Source organism: Rhinolophus sinicus, linkage group LG10 (genome assembly GCF_036562045.2).
Source record: "Rhinolophus sinicus isolate RSC01 linkage group LG10, ASM3656204v1, whole genome shotgun sequence".
Taxonomy (NCBI): domain Eukaryota; kingdom Metazoa; phylum Chordata; class Mammalia; order Chiroptera; family Rhinolophidae; genus Rhinolophus; species Rhinolophus sinicus.
This window is the reverse complement of record NC_133759.1, coordinates 14,626,810-14,648,002: the sequence shown is the minus strand read 5'-3', so window position 1 is coordinate 14,648,002 and position 21,193 is coordinate 14,626,810. Positions and strand designations below refer to the sequence as shown.

General features: G+C 40.5%; 2 protein-coding genes across 4 annotated transcripts in view; one reads left to right on the top strand and one right to left on the bottom strand.

Moving 5' to 3' along the window:
* Positions 1-4,746: 4,746 nt before the first annotated feature.
* Positions 4,747-12,252, bottom strand: EPM2AIP1 (EPM2A interacting protein 1). The gene is made up of 2 exons (XM_074312629.1): positions 6,325-12,252; positions 4,747-5,925 (listed from the first exon to the last, which is right to left on the bottom strand). The coding sequence occupies exon 1, from the start codon at positions 12,250-12,252 to the stop codon at positions 10,426-10,428; it is 1,827 nt and encodes a 608-aa protein (XP_074168730.1). The 3' UTR covers positions 4,747-5,925; positions 6,325-10,425.
* Positions 12,253-12,686: 434 nt separating this feature from the next.
* The window catches only part of MLH1 (mutL homolog 1), a 36,575-nt gene continuing 28,068 nt past the window's right edge, over positions 12,687-21,193 (top strand). For all 3 annotated transcript variants that reach the window (XM_019727652.2, XM_074312615.1, XM_074312616.1), the window contains exons 1-5: positions 12,687-12,820; positions 14,607-14,697; positions 16,764-16,862; positions 18,846-18,919; positions 20,488-20,560. In XM_019727652.2, the coding sequence (XP_019583211.2) occupies positions 12,705-12,820; positions 14,607-14,697; positions 16,764-16,862; positions 18,846-18,919; positions 20,488-20,560 (453 nt within the window). In that variant the 5' untranslated portion in view covers positions 12,687-12,704. The remainder of the gene's footprint in view (positions 12,821-14,606; positions 14,698-16,763; positions 16,863-18,845; positions 18,920-20,487; positions 20,561-21,193) is intronic.

The following is a 21,193-nucleotide window of genomic DNA, read 5'->3' as shown; positions in this document are numbered from 1 at the left end:
TTCTCCCCTTCCCCCAGCCTCTGGCCACAACCTCTCTACTTTCTATGAATTTGACATTCTAGGTATCAAGTTTGACACTCTAGTGGAATCAAACAGCATTTGTCTTTTTGTGACTGGTTTATGTCACCTAGCATAACGTCCTCAGGTTCACCTATGTTGGAGCACATGATAGGATTTTCTTCCTTTTTAAAGCTGAATATTCCACGTATACCACATTTTGTTTACCCATTAATCCACTGCTTACACTTTTTGGCTATTGTGAATAATGTTGCTATGAACTTAAATGTACAAGTATCTCTTTGAGTTCCTGTTTCTACTTCTTTGGGGTCTCTACCTAGAAGTGGAATTGCTGGATCATATGCTAATCCTATTTTTAATTTTTTGAGGAAGTGCCATACTGTTTTCCATAGTGACTGTACCATTTTACATTCCCACCAAAAGTGCACAAGAGCTCCAATTTCTCCAAATCTTTGCCTTATTTTGTTTGTTTGTTTGTAATAGCCATTCTAATGATATAAACTTGACTCCTGTTTAAAAACCTTTTTTGTTATGGAATTTTTAAATATACGCAAAAGATGGGAGACCTCTCCATGTACCCACCCACAAGCTTGAACAATTATTGACATTTGATAATAGGTAGAGAAGGACACATCTTCTCCACAGCAGCTATAAAAGCAGGCGCAAAGATCTATGTGGAATTTCCAATTAAGGAAAGTGTTTTGCAGGCTGCCTGACCAACAAGGCTGGATAACTGGTGTCCTGTTTCTGCCTGTGTTCAAGGCAGGGGCTAATAGTCAAGTATACTTGGTAAAGGATCAGCAGAGATAGGTCACAATCTATGGGTCAGAAAGGAACACTTACCATCATTCATGCCCCAGGCTGTACCCTTTACATTCCAACTAACGAATAATTTTCCTTTCATAGGAGGAGGCTAACTCATGTGTCTTGCTGACTCACGTGATGCACCAGAGGGAGACTAAACCAGATGCTGCAGGTGGTACTGAAGCTGGTAGGCTTTCCTAGTTATATGAAAACGCCAGCCAGGCACAAAAGCCAGAACTGAATTCTCCATCAAGCCACTGGCTTGACCTTGACTGACACGCCCATGCTTGAAGTAAGAGCCAGTGTCCCCTTGAATAGGAAACTCCTGAAATGAGTCCCCTGAGTATCTGCAAGCATAAGTCTGCTATTCCTGAGCTGGTACTTACCTTTCCCCTTCCAGGAAATTTATGGGATCAGGAATGGCAGGTACCCCTTGCATTAATTGTATTTTCTTATTTGCTGTATTCTTGATGCTTTGGCATTTGGGGCCTTGCTGACTCAAGGCTGACTGCCCCTCCCAGGGCTGGCTAATTCCTACACAGAGCTACATAATTCCTGCTCCCCTTGGAGCAGGCCTTTCACATACAAATCAGAGCATAAGCCGATCCAGAGCATAAGCTCTGAACCACTTCCTCCTCCACCTGGCTCTTACACTCTAGGAGGCAATATTCCTCTGGCCTAATCATCCCATGGCCAGGTACTAGGCAACTAGAGAGACAGCTCCTATCCCCAGAACTGGCGGAAATTATTCAAACTAGCCAATCCCGTTTACCTGCCTTGCCGTGCCTTTCCCATGGAAACCCACAAGACAGGCCCCTACCCATCCCTTCCCCCCATTCCTTATCGCTCCTGACGGACAGCTGTGCTTCCTGGTGGCCGTGGCCCTGCATCACGTGGCGTGCCCCCTCCTCTTGGGAACTGTGAGAAACAAACTATCTTGTCAATGGCAGTCATTTCCTGATCTGTTGGCCTCACCATACCTGAATAAAATAAAACCTGCATTTTAAAACATCCTATCTTCAGCTCAATTTCCCACCCAAAAGGCCAATGAACTGGACAAATAGTTCATTGCAAGGTAGCTCTTCCATAGGAAAAGAATATCAGTAGAAAGACCCATCCCTAGACATAGCCTAGAAAATTTTGTGAAGTATACATTTTGAAATGTAGAATTAAAAAAACTATACCATCTATGTTCACTTTTAGAAAAAGTTACTTGAAGATTTACCCTAAAGGAGAGAAGACCTTTAATTTTTCAACAATGTTTTATAGTTGGAATGTAGAGATGAGCCGGGGTCATCTTATGCAGAAATGCATGGAAGCTATCAAAGACTAAGGGTCACAGCAAAGGATACAGGAGACAGCTCAAAGAAGCTCCCAGTAGTCAAGGATGAGGCAACATGAGCATCCAAAAGAATAATGACTGCAAATTGACTGAAACTAAAAATATAAAGATCTATAGGTTTATAAATAAAAGCTTGTATTAAAATACAAAAAGTCCATAAATAAAAAAGAGGAGAGACACCAACTCCTAACTCTGAAAATCAGTAATTAAAGGGGAAGAACTGAGCATTTATTCTGAATTCAACAATTATCTAATCAAAGCCTCCTAGTGCCAGGTACTGGTCTGGGTACTGGAGATTCATCAGTAAAGCAAAATAAATTCTTACCCTTGTGGATCTGTCCCTCCTTTGCATGTCTGCTTCAAACTATATTTCAAGGCAACCCAATAGTTCTAGTTAATTAGGAAAGTTCTACTTTATGGAAGAATTTCAGCCAACAATGATCTATGGATCAAAACCATTGGGTGAAAGACTGATAGGGAACCTGACAAGAGCAGGATCAGGCTGTAGCCATCTGAACCCATTGGCCAATCTTAGCATTAAGAATTCTGGGAAACACCAGCTAATCTGTGATCCTGATGTGAGGCGGTAAGAAGCACACAGTACCACCTATTCCGGACTCTAGCCACAGTATTTAAACCTGCATCTAATCAAGCCTTTTGAACTAACTACAACACTACACAAAACATGGAAGACAGAGGAACAAATAAAACATGACAAAAAAGAAAACAGATAAATCCAGAATGTGACATTCTATACAGCTGACCTGGTTTCTTGAAAAAGACACTGGCATGAAAAAAATGGGGAGCAGGCACGTGGGGAGGCACCATTCTCATTTCATTCTTCTGGATGAAATAAGATTGCAGAAACACAACAAATATGGTTTGTGGATTTGCTTGGATCCTGATTTGAAGAAGCCAACTACCGTGTTTCCCCAAAAATAAAACCGGGACTTATATTAATTTTTTCTCCAAAAGACACATTAGGGCTTATGTTCAGGGGCTGTCATCCTGAAAAATCATGCTGGGGCTTATTTTCCAGTTAGGTCTTATTTTCGGGGAAATATGGTATAATTTTTGAGATCAATTAGAGAAATCTGAATATGAACTAGGTATTAGTTTTTTGTCAAAGAATTATTATTCAGTGTGACAATGGCATTGTAATTACATAAGAAAATGTTCTTGTTTTTTAGAGATTAAATATGAACTTCAGTGCTAAAGGAGTTATCTCGATGGTGTAGCAGTATCCACATCAGTCAAATAAGAATTCAAAGCAAAAAAAGACATAGTAAAGGCTTAGAAATTCACTTTATATTGACAATAGGTTTGGTGTACAAAGGAAACAGGTTAATTATTAAGCAAAGTATAAAACTATCCAACTCAAGGATATGGAAAAAATAAACTATCAAAAAATAAGAAAATAGGAAGAATTACAGAAAATGAAAGCTGCAATCAAGAAATTAGAAAACAACAGCACTGATGTATAAACACAGAACTAAATTCTTTGAAAAGGACAAAAAAAATAAAAGCAAAAATAAAAATTTGTAATGAGGCGAATTAAGAAAAAGAGCCCAAATACTAGGAATGAGAGAGGAAGTATAACCAGAGATACAGAGGAGAGAAAATAAAAATTCTATGAAAAATTCAATAAATTTTAAAACCTTAATTTAATGGAAAATTTCCTAGGAAAATTAAAACATTAAAATTCAATATGAAAGAGGCATAAAAGAAATTTAAAAATTGTCAAGAATTACCTAATGTGGCAGTAGTTCCTTTCAATTTTTTCAAGCCCTCTAGAAACTATTTTAATTATTTCAGAATACACATTAAAATATGAAAATTTTATAATTTTTATTAAATATCTAACGAAACAACATCTCAAAGAATTCTTAGATTCCTAAAGGGTTCCTGTGTAAGCCCTGAGAGTTCCTGTCTCAGCCATTGCTAGCCAGAACCAAATAGCAAGACAGTGAGGATTCTGGGGCCTTCTACCTGGCAAACAGGTAGTTCCTCACAAGGAATGGAGTCAAGGGGGCAATCTAGTAATGACAGCAATGGCAGAGTGGGAAACGCACTGGAAGGGGGGTGTCAGGAAACAGCTTTTGTCCTGGCTCTGCTACATGATTCAGAATAACCTTAAGCCAGTGTCATGGCTTATGTGAAAATTATCTATGCAGATTACAACCTCTTTAAGGAGAGGGTCAAATCATTTACCTTGATTTCCCAATTTACAAGCAGTGCCTAGTAGCACAGAGTGAGGGGGAACAGGGAAGGGATAAAGGCTACGATGTAAGATGGTGTAGGAAGAACAGGGTGTGTGCAGGGTACGTGTAGGTGCAGGTCCTGCAGGGCCGTGTAGACCATGACAAAAGACCTTGGATTTTATTCTGACCGGATACTAAGCCATTGGAGGATTTTGAGCAGAGGAGTGGCACGGTCTGATTTATATTTAAAATTAGAAAAAAAATAAGGACCCCTCTGGTTGCTATGTGAATATTATGTGCGAAGTATGGAAGCAGGGTATATGTACCAGAGGATACCAACAGAAATAGGTGTGTATGTTCACTGAAAGACAGATACAAAAATGTCCACAGCAACTTTATTCATAATAACCACAATTGGAAACAATAAAAATTTCCATCAATACTAGAATGGATTCATAAATCGTGATAGTCATACAAGGGAACACTACACAGAAGTAAAAAATGAACTGCTGCTACATGCAACAACAGTGTTGAACAAAAGACACAAGAGTACATATAATTATTACATTTCCATTAGGTTTTAAAACAGACAAAAGTAATCCATGGTGATAAAGTTCAGAATAGTGGTTAACTGTGGGAGGGACACAGGGTACCTACTGGGATGCTAGAGATGCTCAGTATCTTGATCTGGGTGATGGGTCCAAGGGTGTATTTATAAATCCACTGAGGTATACACTTAATATTTGCACACTTTACTGACTGTAAGTTCTATCTCAATAAAAAAGAAAAAGTATTTTGAAAGAAATTCTCTAAATGGTGAGCGATAACCATGTGTTAGTCAGTAGTGTTGTCTTCCGAGTATTTCTGGTTTTCCTCCAAGGCAGGTGGAAGGATTATGCCCCTGAGACTTTGGTGTGGCCATGTGATTTACTTTAGCCAATGATAGGGCTTTCAGGGCCTGTGAGTGATTTGCCATACTCTTCAATTTCCAAAATGAGCAGCCTCACCCTCTCTGCTATCCCCTTGGTCAGCCTAAGTCCCAGAATGAGCATAACTTAGGACAGGGATCAATTGATGTTTTCTGTAAAGGGTCACACAGCAAATACTTTAGACTTTGTGGGCCATATACTATGTCACAACTACTCAACTCTGCAATTGTAGAGAAAAGCAGACAATACACAAGTAAATGGGCAAGGCTATCTTCCAGTAAAACTTTATTTACAGAAACAAGCAGATTTGCCTGTGATCCACCCCTGACCTAGAGCAAAGTCCTTGCCCAAGTGAGAGAAAAGTTGTGTGAGACACTGAGATTTTGTGGATGTTACTGTGTGGCAACTTAACCTATCCTGATACAGAAACTGGTTCAGTTTTCAAAAAGCCTAAAATACTGAACATTGGCTTCACTGGCAGGCATTCAGGACACTGTATTGGAAGATAGAAGAAATAACTTATGGAGGGGCAATTCATGTTACAGACGGGCGAGAACTGTCGCTTGAGAGAAGCTGGAAAGCAGGTAATGTACCCTTTACTAAAGGAAAAATACTTTATGGTTGCTGTGGGCTGAATTTGACAAAATGCACAGGAAAGAGATGAACTCAATAAAAAATATAATTCATCATTTTGCAACCAGAAATGCAAGGGAAGAGTTCACAAATTCAATTACCCATTGAGTAGGATGAGGCCACTTCTCAAACATGAGAAATGCTGTAATCCAAAGTTTGGTTAAAATCCAGTGTTGCAGCAAGGATGAAATCACTGGATGACTATCATACCTACTGTTAAGATCTCTGAGTTAATGTGCTTCAGACTAAAATCCAATTAAGAGTATAATACTGGTTAATCCCTTCAATTGGACAAAATGGCTCAGGGATAAAGAGAATAAAGGTATGGCTCTCCCATGAAGGCTGAAGGTTCCAGTTACCCAGAAATTAAGTTCAGAGAGGCTTGTGGACAAGAAACCAAAGAAATATAGCAAATCAAGGAAGTACATGTTGACTAGATGTCACTTTTGGGTCCTCTTCCTTGGGGAGGAGATAAGGGGAGTCTGCAGGTCGGAAAATAAGTGAACTGAATATTGAGTGACCAGAAGGGCTGACTGAGTCATTCCTCTAACATTTTGTTAGATTTACTTACTTTTAAATCCCAGAAGAGTCAGACACCATCTGTAAATAGTATGCCATTTTCTCCTACGGTTGACGCTGACAAAAGGAAAATGGATATTAACTCTCAAGCAGCACTCTTTTTCTGATACTGAATGTAACTTTCTAATTACTTAAGTATTGTTTTAGACCACTACTTGTCCAATCTTTTTCATCCAGGTTCTTTTGGAAGTCTGTCTTTGGAAATTAAAAAATTAAGACTTCTTATCAAGGAGATAAAAACTTAATACTACATAGTGCATTTATGTGAGTATACCTGGGTTTGAATCCTGGCTTTACTATTTATGCCAAGCACTGAGTTAAATTCTGGGCCTATAAGAGATTCCTAGTCACAAAGAACTTAGTTTCATTCCTTAATTTGTAACATGGGAATAACAATTACCCAGAGAGCAATCTAAGGCAGGACCACTGTGAAGAGAAATAAGACTGTGAAAGGGCTTCAAAGAGTACAAAACACTACACGTACATTTATTCATCCAAACATTTATTGAAATGCCAGGCATCGTGCTAAGCACTAGAGATAAAACAGTGAGCAAGGCATAATACGGGCCCTGCCCTCACAAAGCTTACAGTCTAGCAGTGATTATTAAGAAGTAACATTAAAGTGTGTGAAGTGTATGGTCGGGAAAGAACAGGGTATTTGGGGAGTGTGTGGTAGAGGCACCTAGTCTAGAGGGCATCAATGGAGGCTTCCAAGAGGAAGTGGTATATAAAGTGACACCTGAAAGATAAACAGAAATTGTCTTATCCTAAGAGCAATGGTGAAAGCAGCGGAGTGACATAACCAGATACGTCTTTTGCAACAATCTGGCTGCAGTGTGGAAAGGGATCAAAATCAGAGAAAGAGAAACTAATGAGGAGGCTGATGCTATCACTTAGGCAGGTTGATGGCCTGAATTAGAACAGTAGCACTGGAGAGTTGAGAAAAGTTTAGACAGTAGACTTAACAGAAAGGTTTTTGTGAGTAGGTGTGATGGATGAAGAGGGAAAAGTCATGGATAACTCAGTTTTTGGCTTGGGCAAGGGCAACTGAATGGCTGGTAGAGCAGGTTTGGGGGCAACACCAGCGACATGCTGTGGTGCTTGAGACAGCAAAGTTAGCAATTAGATACACGAATTAGGATAGGAATAGAAAGAAGATACGAATTTGGGAGTCACTTGCATAACTGAAGCCAAGGAAGATGAAACAGCTAAGAGATGATGTGAGTAAGAAGACAGTCCAAAAAAATTTTTAAATCCCCAAAACACAGATATTTAAGGGAAAGAGGTACCTGCAAAGAAGACTAAACAAGTATACCGGGAGGTGTTATCTCCCTGAAGCCAAAGCAAACAAGTACTTCAAGGAAAGTGGTCAGTGGTATCACAGGGTAAGAATATTGACAAGGACGTCGGGAGCAGGGGAGCGTCATCTGAGTGGCGATACAGGAGACTGCAAATACAGACACATCTTTCAAAAAAACTCGTAGGAACGGGAGATATAGGGAGATAACAATATTTTAAAAATAGTACTTATTTTAACTATATTCACTGATACAACAGGACCAGTAACAACTATTTTATAAAAAATATTTAAAAAACAAGACTCCCATGCAGTTACAGAATTACTTAATACAGAAAACTGTAAAATACACACTTTCTTCTTTTTTACAAACAAGACTAGGTTATAATAAATTCTCTATTATTCGAGATGAATTTAAAATCCTTGGCTTGTATTTCCCCCACCCCCCTCAGTTAGTATACGATGCAAACTAACTTCATTGTTACCTTAAGCAAAATATATACTAGAACTTCACAAAATGTACAAGACTTCGATACTTGAGGGAACAGGGGCTAGAAAGCAGAGCAGCTTTCAGGTCTCCAATCGTTCTTTCAACAAAGCACTTGCATGGCAGAGAATACTCCAAACTATTGGGAAATTACCGGTAGCTTTTTGTTTGGTTGGTTTTTCACTATGTTGTTTTTCCAAGTATTTAAGCCTACTCCCTATTAACCAAAATCTCACCTTGACCATTCTTGATAAGTAGCATAAGTATCTTAATACTTAACACTTGCTCTTCTGCCCTCAACTAATTATCTATAAACAGAATACTCATAGAGCGTTTAATCTGTTCAATATTAATTATTGGCTTATAAATGCTATTGTGAGGTACCGGAACCTATTAAAGCCTTTATTGCACCTTACCAGCCAAACTTCGAATGTTGGAATTTGTCTTCCCCTCTCAAGCATTGTCAGTTTGCCCAACCTGAACTTTTAATTTTGTTTCTACCGGTAATTTTCTTTGTCCCTCAAAATAAAATAATATACATTGGGTGTCTACTGACACTTTGAGAGGGGTAATTCTTCATAGTGCCAGGCTGTTCTATGCATTTAAATACCAGCAGAACCTCCCAGTGAATGTTACAACCCAAGAAAGTCCCCTATGTTTTCCAACATCTTCTGGAAAGAGGGGTTACTGCCTCTGGTTGAGAACCACTGACACAATTTTTGTGCCTGGGTTCCCAATGGCATCTATTTTCATTGCTCAGGTATCAGTTCCTTCTAAATTCTTGGTTGTATCCTGGTTCCTTGAATTTGCTGGATTAGTGACCATAGAATAATGAGTTACAATAGTTAAGACAGGACTCTAGCACAAGTTTTCAGATTGTACTTAAGAGATCTAAAGTTGGGTCCTGTTTTTAAATCATTTTGCATATTTGGCTTTACTGTAAGATTTCCTTTTCATGGTTAACATTAAGTTTGAAAATTACTGTTTTAGCACAAAGCACATGATGGCTCACAAGAAATACGAAATTGCTACAAGCTGTGAATAAAACTGCTTCTCGAGAGTTAAATATTTCTACCTGTGCAGTCTTAAATACAGAATGGGGGGGGCGTTTCAAATTCTATAATAAATCCATTTCCAGCAGCTAACAAAATCTGATAATATATCACTGTAAAATAAAATGTTTCCTTTGAGCAGGATTTCCTTATAAAGCACTTATACATCCATGCAGACAGGACAAATAAGCTAAAATATCTCACACCTCCTGATCCTTGTGTGGAAAAATCTTTTTTCCTCATCCTCATTGACAAGGCCAAACTTCTGTCTACAACAGAAAAAAGAATTACTAATGGGCAATCATTAAGATTCTATACTTACCATAGTCCTTTAATAGGCAAGCTGGTAAAACAGCACCCAACTGTGAAAAATTCAGGGGAAACCTCCAAAATTGGTTACTCTGATCTCCAAATTGCAGGAAGCTTTCTAACAGCAATTTTAAAAATAATTCTGGCTCCTAAAATTTTATTTGATTACTTCCTCTATGATTACTAATAATCATTATCGCTGAGGTGGGGAGGGAGGAGGTGAAAGGGAGGTAATCTTAATATTTACCTCAGACTCAAAAGTGTTTAAAAAAAAAAAGTTTCAAACACTTTGATAGCTTGACAAAATACTTCCACTGAATGTACGCTCTTCCTTTTCAGAAACTCCTGAACTGCTATGTGAGTTTCTGCAAATTGGCTTAAGCATACATTTAAGGAGTTGGTAATTTCAGACTATGTGTATCAGAATTTTAACATTTTGTTAAAATAAGAGCTAAAATGTCTTCGAAATGCTTCTAATTCCACTCACATTACCGGCACTAAAACTCTTTAAAAACAATTATACCATAAAATCAAAAGACAATAATTTTGTCATTAAGTTCTAAAAAAGGTGTTCGCATGTTTCAGTTGCATGCTGCCTCTTGAGATGAAAAAAAAAACCACAAAACTGTGAGAAGAATTTGAATCATAATGAATTTGGCTGAATAAACTTGGGGCTTTCCCATGATCCAAATTAGTAAACTTGAAAAATCAGACAAATTTTTGCTTTTAGAACTGGATTCCTCAATGTTGTCTCAATGTTGTACTACAAAAAGCTCATGGATTCAATTGATTTCTTCCTCTCACAAGAGCATCCCAGTGCGGCTCTATATCAGTTGTGGCGATCCTGAACAGGGCGTGCAGATGCTCATCTGTCAATGGCTGACTCAACGTGTGCTGGTTTCGAGTCAAATATGAAAATGCCTTGTCGCAGATTTCGCTGCTATCAAACAAGGATGCCACTTTACAGGCAACCCCTTTGATAATTGGGTAAGATTCAGCAGGCAATCCAGCATAGAACTGTCCCAAGTCTTTGTCTCTGTATTCATTCCAAAGGTTAGTATTTGCCTGAAGTTTTGTGAGCTCCACCCTTACTGAAATAGGTGCATATTCAGGTTTAAAGTTAAATGGATTTGCAAAAAGTTCTAAGTCCTTTTTAATGAACTTGAGGTCTTTGAAATGTCTCTCAAATTCTTTTTGTAGGCGACAGATCACCACTTGATATCGATCAGGATCAAGTATTTTTTCATCTTCTTTAAGATGTTGTTTAAGCTCATCAACAACTTCTCTGAGGGCAGCAAAGTGTGTTAGATTTTTTTCCTCAATGTGTCTCTGAAGTAAATTCAGCTTAAGTTCAAAGGTACAAATATGGTCAAAGGCAGCAGCCACAAAGACTTTATTGACTCGCAATAGTTCACTGAGATCTCGAAGGTGGTTCATAATATCCACCAAGAAGCCAAAGTCACAAAGCCATTGTTTGTCTGTGAAATGGACTGTGGTTGCCCCTACTGAAACCAAGAATGCTTCTATCTCTTTCCTTAAAGAAAATATTACTTTTAAAGTTTTGCCTTTTCTAAGCCAATTGTTCAGACATCGTCCATTAACCCTTTCGCCATGCTCTGATTCAGAATCAGTTAGCAAAGCCTGAAATTCAGGTCGTCTGACGCCTCTTGTCTTAATCAAAACTATCCATTCAGATACGGTATTTATGATCTGATTAACATCTACATCATAGGAGCTCAACAGTTCCAAGTGAAGAAATCCCGAATAATGAATGACATTCCAACAGTTGGGGCTTACAGCCTTTTCTCTCATGTATGACACCAGTCCTGAGTTCTCACCAATCATCCTCAGAGTGTGGGTCGTGGTTAATCCTACCATTCGCTGCAAGCTAAGCCCTGCTGTCTGCAGGGCCTCAAGGATTGCCGCCATGAGGGCACCGACGCTGAAGTGATGAGTCAGGTTGACTATGGTCAGAAGCTCTTCTTGCACCTCCAAGTCCTGGTCCACACCGCGGACAAAAACCAGGAGGTAGTTCTCATAAGCCACAAAAGCCTGGTCGTCCAAGGCAAGGGAATAGGCTTTAAAGTCCTTGGCTCGGTTAAAAAGCTGACTGCGTAGATTCTCGTTAATGTTCAGGACCCTCTGCCGGATGATTTCTGGAGCTAAATCAATGCCACCGATGACGCTTACGTGATCCGGCAATACATCTCTCAGCATCACCTCCATGCATTGGTATACAAAGTCCCCCTCGCCCCAGCCGCGACCCTTCAAGGCCAACAGGCGGGCGAGCCCGAGGCCTGCACGGGCAGCTCTCTCCTCGGGAGTGAGCGGGGGGATCTCGGGCAAGTCGCCCTGACGCAGACGCTCCACCAGGGCCGCGCGCTCGCCCTCCTCCACATACCGCTCGTAGTAGTGATGCTCGGCCTCGTAGTGGCGCCTGACGTCGCGTTCGCAGATGGGTACGACGAGGTGGCCACAGATCAGGCACAGGGCCCCTTCGCCCTCCGGAGGCTCTACCACCAAGAAACGCTGGGTCCACTCGGGCCGGAAACCCTGAACCTCCTCGACTTCCATCTTGCTCCTCTTAGGTGTCATCCACATTCTACTGGAAGGCACAAGAGCAGGGCCAACCTCCCGGCGGCCGCAAGGAGAGGGCGGAGCAGGAGCAAGCGCCAGGCACCTCCTCCGCTCTGCGCCAGATCACCCCAGCGTCGGGACACCAACCTCCCGCTACCTCACCTCCGCTCCTATTGGCCGGAAGAGCGGACAGTGATTTCTAGCGCACAGGCGCAGATCTCTCTACCTCGTCGGCAGAAGCTGCCTGATGGCAGAACGAAGAGCCCTAGGTACCCACGGACCCGAGAAACTTGACTGGCATTCCAGCTGCCCAATCAACAGCTCCCTAGCTGGGACGCGGCGCAGCAGCTGGAAGGGGTAGGCCGACCGGCGTAAACAAAGTTGAGGTGAAGACGTGAGCACGAAGCACTGAGGTGATTGGCTGAAGGCGCTTCCGCTGAGCATCTCGACGTGACCTGGACTCCTCTGGCGCCAAAATGTCGCTCGTAGCCGGCGTTATTCGGCGGCTGGACGAGACGGTGGTGAACCGCATCGCGGCAGGGGAAGTTATCCAGCGGCCGGCTAATGCCATCAAGGAGATGATTGAGAACTGGTACGGGGGAGGCGAGCCAGGCTTCCTTAGAAACTCCGGCTTAACGGGCCGCTTCTCGGGAAGGCGCGGACACGCCTCCCTGTCCTGGGCGGAGACGTGGACGGCGCATGCCCACAGCGGCGGAGGCCTGCGGGTCGCGCTTTCTGAACTCTTACCCTTTACCGCTGCGTGGGTTTGATCGCGCTGTCGTGCGTCTTTTCTAGGATTGTGGGCGCAATTAGAGGGTACACAGTAATGTTTTAACGGTGCCATTAACTGAAGGAAATGCTTTTCAAATTATATTGCAGAAGGTGCAGAATTTTAAATGCATGAAAATTTTAGGTGGGGGAAAAATAATCTCTGCATCCTTCGGAGGGTACCTTGTCAGTTTCATGCTTATTCCAGAAATCATGCACATTCAAGAGTACAAGTCATTTTGAGTTTTATTCTAAATAAATTGTCGAGATTTTAGAACAGGCCGATGTTCTTTATCTGGGTTTAACTTGTGATTCCCCTATTGTCGAATTAGTGATCCCACTTAGTGCAGTACCTGCCCTTTACTTTGGGGCACTTCAAAGATACCTGATTTTATGGGTTATTGTGTGGATTCTGAAGTTTATCAAAGAACTATCAAAATGTGGAGGGAAGAGGTTAAAAACGTGGAAAGGTAAACCTCAAAAAAGACAAATGCTCATAACGTATCCAAAGGTAATGTCACATCCTTTGTGTTAAAATCAATTGATGCTGATAAAATCCATACATTAAAAGACAAAAATATATGCCACCGAAGAATGGTAGGTTTGTAAAGAGATATTTGTGAAAACATAAACCATTCAGGGTAATGGGACTGAAAGAACAGGGGATCGGAAAGGGCCATCTAGGGAAAGGAAGAGAATCAGGAGAGGAGATAGGCAAAAGAAGGAGCTGGGAACAGTTCCTCCTTTTGACTTTACTTACCATAAGGCTGGCTTTTGTTTGTACAATGTTAGAATTAGCTGCCAGAACACTTTGGGCCTATTATTGTACTGGGCCAGAATACTCCAACAAAACTAAGCATTAGCACAGTGGTTTATCATTAATTTCTATAAGTAGAGACCTTGTATGGAGTCCAGTTATGCTCTTTTTAATATGTAAGTCAAGATGGCTAGTACAACTTAAACTGAGAAAGTCTTTAATATTTAAGTAACTTACTGTCGTATTTCTGGATAAAGAATTTTCTGTGTATGGAGTTGATAACCTCTCTTTCCCATGCAGCACCAGGCTGAATTTGTTTTCTCTAGCAGGTGCTCACTCTATGCTCTGAGGCTACTCTTGGAAGGTATAAAAGATTTATTGGCTTCTTAAAAAACTTTCTGCATTGCCATTTTTTTTTCTGTTCCTCAACATAAATATATTTTCTTAAAGGAAAGGGAATAGTAGAGAAAAACATTTAGAATTTTTGGTTTTTTTAAAAATGACATTTTATTAGGATCGTTTAGGAACTTGAATGAAGTTCAAATAAAGTTCAAGTAACAGATGGTAGAATTAGTAGAGACGAGGGTAAGAAAAAGACATGTACTAAAAGGACTTCAAATTTCACTCTTTCCTAGAGGAAATGATGGTTATCTCCCTTTGCCCTTCTCTTCCCTCTCTCACACAGTGTGTGAACTGATAAGAATGTAGTCACAGAGCCTGTTAGACAAAGGAAAAACATATTAATTAGTCTTATATTTATCTGGAATTTGTTCTTTTTCCTTGGCTCATATTAAAATATGTGCATTAGAGTAGTTGCAGACTGATAAATTATTTTTTCTGTTTGACTTGCTAGTTTAGATGCAAAATCCACAAGTATTCAAGTGGTCGTTAAAGAGGGAGGCCTGAAGTTGATTCAGATCCAAGACAATGGCACTGGGATCAGGGTAAGTAAAACCTCAGAGGAGCAAGACGTTTGTGTGCATCTTGTGATACATACGCAGGAGGTGGCAGAACCTTTCCCTGTTCTGGAAACCCTGGGCTTCTGTGGATGGGATTATTTGAAAAATTCAGCAGTACCTATAAATATTTATTGAATACCTATTCTGTGCTGGGCACTGTTCAGGGGAACAAGGAGGTCTAGGGGTGAGTCATGAGACCCTTTAAAGGCTGAATGTTCTGAACAGACAACAGTATATACAAAAAACATGACTTGGAAGCATGCCTGACTTGTTTAAGGACCAGTAAGGAGGCCAGTGTGTCTAGAACAGGGTGAGGGGATGGAAGAGGAATAGGAAATGAGATTTCAAGGCTAAGCAGACTGATCGTGTAGCACATTGTGGGCCCTTATAAAATCTTTGGCTTTTACTCTCAATAAGGTGGGATACTGTTAGAGGGTTTTGAACAAAGAGGTGACATGGTTTGGCAAGTTTTATAAGAACTCTTGTCTACAATGTGGAAAACAGGCTGTGTAAGGGCAGGACAGCGGCAGTGAGGAAGCACTTGGAGCAGTACAGGAGAGGGGTGATGGTACTGATGGTACCTTGGACCAGTTTGGGCACAGAGAGATGTAAGAAGTAGTGAGATTCCGGGTTAATTACAAAGACAAAGCTCAAAGTTTGCTGATGTAGGGTGTGAGAGAAAGGGGGCATCAAGAATGATTTTAAAGTTCTGGCCTGTGCAAATGGAAAAAAATTGCCATTCACTGATGGGAGCAACTGTGGAAGAAGCAGGTTTGATGGAAGTTTGGGAATTCATTCGGGGGCATATTAAACTTAAGTTGCCTATTAGCTGGATACATGTGTGAGTCTGGAGTGCAAGGTAGAGATTTGAGCTGGAGGTACAAATTTTGTGCATTGCATTTTGGTGATATTAAAAGCCATGAGACTCACCTGAAAAGATGCTCAACATCACTAATCGTTAGGGAAATACAAATAAAAACCACAGTGATATACCACTTGATATCTATTATGATGGCTATTATCAAAAGTAATTAAATAAGTATTGGCAAGGATGTAGAGAAATTGGAACCCTTGTGCATTGCTGATGGAAATCTAAAATAGCGCAGCCACTGTGGAAAACGATATGATGATACCTCAGAAAAATTAAACAGAATTACCATATGATCCAGCAATCCCACTTCTGGTTGTATACCAAAAAGAACTGAAAGCAAAGTCTTGAAGAGATTTGTATACCATGTTCATAGCAACATATTCATAACAGCCAAAAGGTTGAAGCAACCCAAGTATCAACAGGTAAATGGATTAACAAAATTTGATACATACATACGATGGAATATTATTCAGTTTAAAATGGAATGAAATGTTCATACATGCTACAATATGGATGAACCTTGAAGACATTATGCTAAGTGAAACAAGGCAATCACAAAAGGACATATGATTACTCTTATATGAGTAGTGAAGTTCATAGAGGCAGAAAGTAGAATGGTGGTTACCAGGGGCTTAGGGGAGGGGGATAATGGAGAGTTTTTGTTTAACGGGTACAGTTTCAGTTTGGAAAGATGAAAGAGATCCGGACATGGATGTTGGTGATAGTTGCACAACAGTGTGAATGTACGTCATGCCACAGAACTATACATTTAATGGCTAAAATTGTAAATTTTGTTAATGTATATTTTAGTACAACTGAATGTATCTGTAGATTTTTATAAAGACGTTTTCTAATAAGTTGTATACAATCCATGAGACTGGATGAGATCATCAAGAGTGAGTGTAGGTAGAGAAGAGGTCCAAGGATGGCATACTGGGTTACTCCACAGTCAGGGGAGATGAGACGGAACCAGCAAATGAGACTGAAAAATGAGACAAGTGAGGCAGAAGGAGCACCAGGTCAGTGTGGCATTCTGGATGCCAGGTGAGGAAGTTACTGCTAATTTAAAACCTCTTCTCCTAAGAGTTTTCTTCTTGGGTTCAATCAAGAAAAGGTAAACTCAAAAAGATTTGGAAAAATGAGTACCGTAATTATTTACTTATTTTTTGGTATCTTGTAGAAAGAAGATCTGGATATTGTGTGTGAGAGGTTTACTACAAGTAAACTGCAGTCCTTTGAGGATTTAGCTAATATTTCTACCTATGGCTTTCGGGGTGAGGTAAGCTAAGGGCTAAATAAACGTGTAAAACATCCTTCTGAGATGACATTTCTGCCATTTGTCAGCATGTTTCTCAACAGGTAAATAAGATAAGATACTTTTTGCGTGGTCAGTATATTTGAATCTAAACAAACTTAAACTCAATTTGCTGAAACTGAGAATTATTCATACATACTTAATACACCATAAACTATAGCTATAGAGACCCGCAAGACATCCTGTGCCTATCAATGGAAGAATGCAACACCATCTACAAAGTTTTCTTGTCCAAAAATCAAAAGTGAATCTGATCAATACTTAGATCTAAGTACCAATACACAGAAAATATAGGGGTCAAGGGACCATGGTAAATGATACTGAGAGTTGGAAATTACATGATAAAAGACTTGTTTTTTTCAACAAATAAACTGCAAGGGAAAAACACAGAAAAGGGAGCAAGAACCTATAGATTAAAAGAGATTTAAGAGGCAGATGAACCAGATCCAATGTATAGAGAGTGAAGGTAGAGAGGGGAATGGAGCCAATTACTTTTCATTTTAGGCCTTTCTGCAGTTTTTTATGTGCATGTATTACTTTTATTTAGTTTTTAAAAATTCAGTGGCAACTGTGACCCTAGTCACTGTAATTTTCATCAAACCAGAGGGGTCTCAAACGCCCTCTGGCTCACAATGAGCCCCAAATTGCTATAGGTAGGGCTAATACCAGACTATGTATTCTGATGCCCCCTTTAAGTATGCTTCAGATGAAGCCCGAGCAAAGCACTTTCATTCTGGCTTTGCAATTTCCCGGGTCAGTTTCTAAGTCTATGACCTTTTGGAGCCTTAACCTAGTTGTAGGGTATCTTTGGGGTTGTTATTTCACTGTAATTAAAGGAGAAGATTTATTGAGGGGTTTCTCTGCACTATCATCATTCTCAGCACTTTGTATGTATTAACTCTTGATAATTCTGCTAAGTACTTTCTATTATTATCCTGTTTTACATATGAGGAAAGTGACCCTGAGAGATTAAGAAACACAGCCAGGGCACACGGCTAAAAAGTGGCAGAGTGGGGATTGAACCCTGCGAGTTTGACTCCAGAGTTTGTGCTCTTCTCTTCTTGGCTCCAGGGCCTATACAAAGGCCTCCAAACTGTAGGACCATCTGCCAGTGGTACACTCTCTTCCTGGCCTCCAGTAACATGTTAGTACTGTGTGTGTTTCATGTCCTTCCTTACACAGGTCTCAAAATCGTTTGCATTTTTAATGAGGAAAATTAGCTCAATTACATAAACCAGGGAAATCCAGCAACCATCTGATGACGTCTTAGCCTGAGCCATGTGCATTTTTAATGCACTCAGCCAGCCACAGGCTGTGTTCCTGAGATGCTGCTATCACACACACCCCAGCACAGTGCCTGGTTATACTTTTATATGCCATGATGTCCTGGTGAAAGGAGATGCCGGTTCCAAAGGGCTAGGAAACCAATCTTGGTTATAAGGGAAAAAATGGTTGTGGTGGTTTTTTTTTTTGTTTGTTTTTTTCATTTTGTCTTAATTGTATAATTTTAAATTTATATTTCTAAACATGTAATTACGGAAAACAGTTTTGACTAAAAATATACAACATTGTGTATTTGGAGTAACTCTATTACGCATTTCTGAAGGCAAGTTTTAAAACTGTTGGAAGACAAAGAATATTAAACGTGCCTGTAACGGTACACCTGGACTCATTTGCTAGTAACCCATTAATGCTTTGGTGTGTTTCCCTTTTGGACTTTTTAATATATTTTTTCCCCTTGTTCTAGTGATTCTGCTACAGATTCCATTTGATATTCTTTGTCTTTTTTTTTAACATATCATCAAAGTGAGTGAGCCAAGTGCTCATTGTTGTCGTTTGTTAATACAGAATGGAAGAGGCAATTTAGATATGCTTTCCCTTACTGACATGATGTGGGGTGACCCAGCATTGTGTTTTTCTTTCATTCCATCTCCTTTGCTTCATTAGGCTTTGGCCAGCATCAGCCATGTGGCTCATGTTACTATTACAACCAAAACAGCTGATGGAAAGTGTGCATACAGGTAAAGTGCTGTCTTCTTTCATTCATATGTATTCATCCAGAAAAGTGCTTTTTGCCTATTTCTCAAAGTAATCCTGTCTAAACACCAGTGTTATCTTTTTGTGGCCAAGCTCTTGGGTAAGTTTGCTTTCCTCCCTTTGGATTAGTTGATAATCCACAGGGATGATTATTAGGCAATACTCTTACTTCATGGATTATTAGAGGATAAAATGTGAGATACTACAAGTGCACAGCAAGGTGTCTATTACACAGGTATCCTAAGTTAGTGGTAGCCGTGGGCGTTATTCTGCCCTGTGGCCCTTCCGTAGGATGGCAGTCTGGCTGATTACAGGACTGCGGCCGGGATGCTGGAGGCTCACGGTTGTTTAGCTGGCTGGTGAGCCGCCAGCTCCCTGCCACATATGTGCCTGTGTAGGTTCGCCTTCCCGTGGGTGGCGACCCACTGTTGTGCTGGCACGGTTTTCACGCTGATGAACGGGCTTGGAACAGCACAAAAGCAGATTCAAGGAATCAAAAATCACATCTTTGTTTTTATAAGCACTGGCCATTCACTAGTGGAGGACAAGTAGGAGTACCTAATTCAGGCCCCCAAAAGAGAATTTTTTTTTATCACAGATTTTTTTGGAGTTAATATAGAAAATCACTTCAACAGGGACAGTTCTGCCTGCTTCCCAGTCTTCTTCATCAGACAAATGAGTAAAATAGTGGAAGATGGAGCTTTTCCAAGTACACAGCCCTGATGCTAGAGGAGTTTGTGATTTAGAATTACCCTGGGATCTGGGGAGGCTGATATGATTAGAATCCCTTCTCTCAAAGTGGGGAGATGTGTGAGTTAATGTCTTTCTGTACAGCCTGGGACACACTTCAGTTTCTTCACCTCTGGGATGGCGGTAGGCCCCTCTTGGGGGCCTCTGATGGCTCCCCTGCCATGGCCAGATGAATGCAGTCACTCTCACAGCAGCCGGCGCCCTCCCAGTGAGCCCTCAGTCCACCTTGCAGCCTCTTCTCGCCACACATCCCCAGCGGCCACGTATTCTAAAGCTTCTATGCTTTTGTTTCTGTTTTTCTCTTCTTGGACAGTCTTTCATGCTCTCTCCACCTGAAAGTATTGCTCCCTTGAGCCCACATGAATTGTCACCTCTTCTGTGACACTTTCACCCTACCACACTTAACCCAGGCTGAATGTTTCCTTCTCTAGATCACTTGGCCCACTGTTCCTGCCTTCATTCTAGGGCTGATGCGTGGTAGTCCTTCAATAAAAGATCACAGAATTACTGAAAAAAACTTTACTTAGACACTGGCAAAACTATTCTCTGTAGCTCAGAACTCAAGAATTAAAAAGCAACATTTGCTAGAAGAACAGAGATTTTTTTTTTTTTTTTTTTGTATCCAATTAGAATGGTATGCAAGTAGTGTAGTGGGAAAATAAAGAGGAAAATGATAATTAAGACAATATGTGACATGCATGTATTTTAACCTATTGTTGGTATAATTTTCTTTTTTACCCTTTGGATAAGTATCTATTCTGTTTCTATTTAGATATTAATATCGCTTATATTTCCTGATTAGAGCAAATTACTCCGATGGAAAGCTGAAGGCTCCTCCTAAACCATGTGCGGGCAATCAGGGGACCCAGATCACGGTAAGAATGGTACATGGGAGGGTAAATTGTTGAAAAAGAGCTTTGTATAAATACTGAAAAAAATTATCTCTGAACTTTTAAAGTAATAGTAAAATAAATCCCTACTAGTTAATAGAAGCCCTAAGGTATCACCTGCTAAGCAAGAGAAATGATTATTGGCTTTTGTGGCATGATAGGCTGTCCACTCCCTTATCTTTTTTAAAGAGGCTAGGAGATTTTTTTGGGGGGGTGGCAGAAATCACGGCAGGGTAGTTGGCATTGAAAGAACCTTAAGCGTGGCTCTAGAAGACGTGAGTTAGAATCCCAGCCTTGCCACTCAGTGGTTGTGTGTCCAGATGCAAGTTGTTTAATGTCCCGTAACCTCACTTTTCTCATCTGTCAAACAGAGTAAAGAATTCCTGCCCACTCAAAGGGTGTTTGAGGAATGTGATTGCGTCACTATTCAGGAGAAAGTCCTTTCTGCTCCCTTGTTTCTGTGGTGTTACATTTGGTCTCTTCCCATTCTGTGGTCACATAAAGTACCCCACTGTCATGTTATGCATCCCACCTTCCACCTCCAGCCCTAACTAGAGCACATTCTCCTGAAACGAAGTCCTGGGCATGACGAGGCTGGTAGGAGGCAGGAACCAACGT